This window comes from Limulus polyphemus, unplaced genomic scaffold (genome assembly GCF_000517525.1).
Source record: "Limulus polyphemus unplaced genomic scaffold, Limulus_polyphemus-2.1.2 Scaffold15296, whole genome shotgun sequence".
NCBI classification, from domain to species: domain Eukaryota; kingdom Metazoa; phylum Arthropoda; class Merostomata; order Xiphosura; family Limulidae; genus Limulus; species Limulus polyphemus.
The window spans coordinates 467-4,434 of record NW_013680906.1 but is presented as its reverse complement, the minus strand read 5'-3'; the positions used below and the strand labels follow the sequence as shown (position 1 = coordinate 4,434).

The 3,968-nt window shown below is 32.9% G+C and overlaps 1 protein-coding gene across 1 annotated transcript; it reads right to left on the bottom strand.

Moving 5' to 3' along the window:
• Positions 1 to 330: 330 nt before the first annotated feature.
• Positions 331 to 3,277, bottom strand: LOC106477438 (polypeptide N-acetylgalactosaminyltransferase 11-like; the record flags this gene model as incomplete). Its single annotated transcript, XM_022381018.1, has 3 exons — positions 3,259 to 3,277; positions 846 to 1,528; positions 331 to 497 (listed from the first exon to the last, which is right to left on the bottom strand). Coding segments are annotated over exons 2-3 (709 nt in total), but the record flags the coding sequence as incomplete, so codon positions are not given.
• Between the last annotated feature and the right edge of the window lie 691 nt (positions 3,278 to 3,968).

Below are 3,968 nucleotides of genomic sequence, written 5' to 3'. Positions count from 1 at the left end.
ATACTGCGTTAACAATGTCTTATTAGTATATACTGTGTTAACAATAATGTCTTATTAGTACATACTGTGTTAATAATAATGTCATATTAGTACATACTGTGTTAACAATAATGTCTTATTAGTACATACTGTGTTAACAATAATGTCTTACGATTACTGTGTTAACAATAATGTCTTATTAGTACATACTGTGTTAACAATAATGTCTTACGATTACTGTGTTAACAATAATGTCTTACGATTACTGTGTTAAAAAAACAGCCTCTTACTCTTGATCTTTTCCTTTACTTAATATTACCTAAAAAAAGGTGATAAACAAGAATGTCTTACTATCACTACTGTTATCATCGAGAAGGATAACTTCATGAAGAAGATCTGGTGGAGACCTATCAAGTACACTGTGGACTGTACGTAGTAGTGTAGACAATGCCTCATTGTAAAAACATATTATAACACTAGCAGAAGGAAGAGTTGATGAATATCGCTTGGATTTACATCTGCAAAAAAACAAATTAAAAATACAACTTTTAATTAGAACTTGGATATTTGTTTTATTATTTAATATAACTTGCAAAAACTTTCACTGTAAGTTTGTTACACATGTTCTACATTTCATATACATTACACCACTGGACATTACAAACAAATACAGACATTACTTACAAAAACTTTCACTGCAAGTTTGTTACACATGTTCTACATTTCATATACATTACACCACTGGACTTTACAAACAAATACAGACATTACTTACAAAAACTTTCACTGTAAGTTTGTTACACATGTTCTACATTTCATATACATTACACCACTGGACTTTACAAACAAATACAGACATTACTTACAAAAAATGCCTTGTATCTGGTACATCCCTGTGGTAACCAAGACGATTACTGATGAGAAGATTGAAAGCATGATGACGATGGCCTTCTTCTTTAACCTGCTGATCTTCCCAATTCCTGACAACACCAAGCTGCAGCAAGTCTCCTGATTTCAAGCTACCAACACTACCAATCATACCTACTATCTGCAAGTCTTTGTTTTTTTGAGAATGCCTTTCTTCACTTGAAAGGTTGATTTTATCATGGTGGTTCTCAAACATGAGATTTTCATAACGAGGCTTCAACCTCTTTTTAAATTGTTGCCTTGACAATGAAATTTTTGGCCTTTCACTTTGTCCAAGATCAGAATATAAATAAACTATCACAGCCCAGACGAAAGAAGTAAGTACAATTCCCAGAAAGAAAGATCGATAACGTAAAGCTACCACCATTACCATGGATGGCATCAACATATAATTATAAAAAATATAAAACTGGATCACAGATAACAGTTGTATAAAACAGCTTTTTTGAACACATTCATGGTTGAAGTTACTACCAGCCATCTAAAATTGATTTTTTCAAACATTTTTCTTTTCTTGACCTATAGATACTGCACAACGTCCACCATTCTTATGTACTTTTGAGACTCCAGCATTTTGGGGTCATTGTATGCAGAACAAAATTCATCTTGCTGTATGAACACACTAAAAAAGGACAAATTCAGTATAATCTTTATAAAAATTTGAAAACTATACAAAATTATATAGAACTATAATCTAAGTTCAGGTTCTGGAATGTTTCTCAAGGTAAGAAAATACAAATTATAAGAATCCTTTGAAAATACATAAATATAAAACAACAACTTACAATTGAATTGGATTCTCTTGTTCTGACACAGTTTAGAATGTAAAAAAATAACAGTGCATAGTCCTTTGAAAAAACTGGAAATGTGACATTAGTGACCTGATCCAGTTATCAGTAAAGATTATTTTATACTAAGCTCTGATGTGACATTAGTGACCTGAACCGGTTATCAGTAAAGATAATTTTATACTAAGTTCTGATGTGAAAGTGATCTGATCAGGTTATCGGTAAAGATTATTTTATACTAAGCTCTGATGTGAAAGACAAATGATGTTGTTAGTGCTAATACTGTGAATGTTAATAATATCTTATATTTTAATTTATGCAGAAGTTTGTAGAGTTTTATCCTTACTAAAGATTATTTTATACTAAGCTCTGATCCGATAACCTGATCAGGTCACTTTCACATCAGAGCTTAGTATACTATAATCTTTACTGATAACCTGTTCAGGTCACTTTCACATCAGAGCTTAGTATAAAATAATCTTTACTGATAACCGGTTCAGGTCACTAATGTCACATCAGTACTTAGTATAAAATAATCTTTACTGATAACTTGTTCAGGTCACTTTCACATCAGAGCTTAGTATAAAATAATCTTTACTGATAACTTGTTCAGGTCACTTTCCATCAGAGCTTATGTTAGATGGAGTATAAGATAATCTTTATTAAGAACCTGATCAAGTCACTACTTTCAAATCAAAGCTTACGTTATATTGCGTATAAAATAATCTTTACCGATAACCTGTCTGGGTCATTTTACTTTCACATCAGTGCTCATGTTAGCTTTAATACAGCATTTTTTATTGAATTTACCCTCCACTAGTTATCTCTCTCTCTATCTCTAATAACTGGTGGTCTATTATTACATTTAGCCTAAAAAGCATGCTCAGTATCCCTTATTCATATACACTGTATATTGTTGAACACAAAGCTCCACCACAGACTATCTGTGCTGTGCCCATTATGAATATCAAAACCTGGTTTTTACCATTATAAGCCTAAAGACATACCGCTGAGCCACTGGAGAGCTACACAGTACATATTCATCATTTACTTTCCCCATGAAGTTGCACAAACACAACCAACAAATGTTGAACTGGCTTCTTTCAGTTACACTCCTTTAATACCTAGATTTCACGCCAAATTCCGATGTAGTAAACTAATATGTATATATGACCGACGTAAAAACAATTTGTAGAATAAAGTGGGTGTGATTTATACAGTATGTACCCACACTCAGTAACTAGTATTTAAAGAGTAACTTCTAATACACTAATCACAATTTAACGTTAGGCAGGTCAGGTTCTTTGTAAATGCTTGCCATAACGCTAGATATTACTCATTTTAAGAATTAGAATCTGAATAGTACTCGCAGTACAACTACTAATAGTAATAGCCTAGCTATGTTACCGTTATAAACTAGCCTGAGTAGCCACCACCAGCACGATATTCGAGTTAGGTCACTACCTCACCTGTTACTGTGCTGAATCAGTAACGACTTATTTTCTGTATTACTACTTTTCGTGCAAATCTGATGAATCATCATTTTAAATCTGTTTATTCTCACCTAAGCACATATAAGTGTCAATACTTACTCCAGTAATCCAAATGTTCTACAACCATCACCTTTTAAACACAGACTCACAGCATAATATCACGCCACTCAGTGATTCAAGCGTCCTCTCAAATATTTAATTTGTAATTAACAAAGTATGACTAAATTCTAAATAAAATTATATTTATTAGTTTTATTTTTGGTAATTTATTTATATGAAAGTATCAGGCTTTGCCAATGACCTTCAAATGGTACTATTAGAAATTTGGACTTGAAACTTGATTTTTCATTAAAATTATTGATTCCTTTGTAAAATATATACCGGTCGCATGCTCACAGTATCGATTACCTCCATGTTTCTTTTTCGATTGTAAAGTAGTTAAATTTCCAGTGAATTTATCTGTTTGTCGTTAAGTGCAAAGCCACAAATTGTGCTATCTGTGCTATGCGACTACGCGTATCGAAATTCGGTTTTCAGCTCTTTTAGCCTTCAAACTTACCGAGCGCGCTAAGCCACTGAAGCCCAAATCAAAGGGGAGAGGCTAGAGTTTGTTTTAGCGTAAAGTAACGTATCAGGTATCTATGCTCTATCCTCCACGAAGAATCGAATCCAAGATTATAACGTTGTAAGGCCGTAAACTTACCACTGACCCACTGGGGAACATTCTAGTGAGAACAAGCCTCACAAAATACAATCGAGACACAAACAAATATATTTTTGT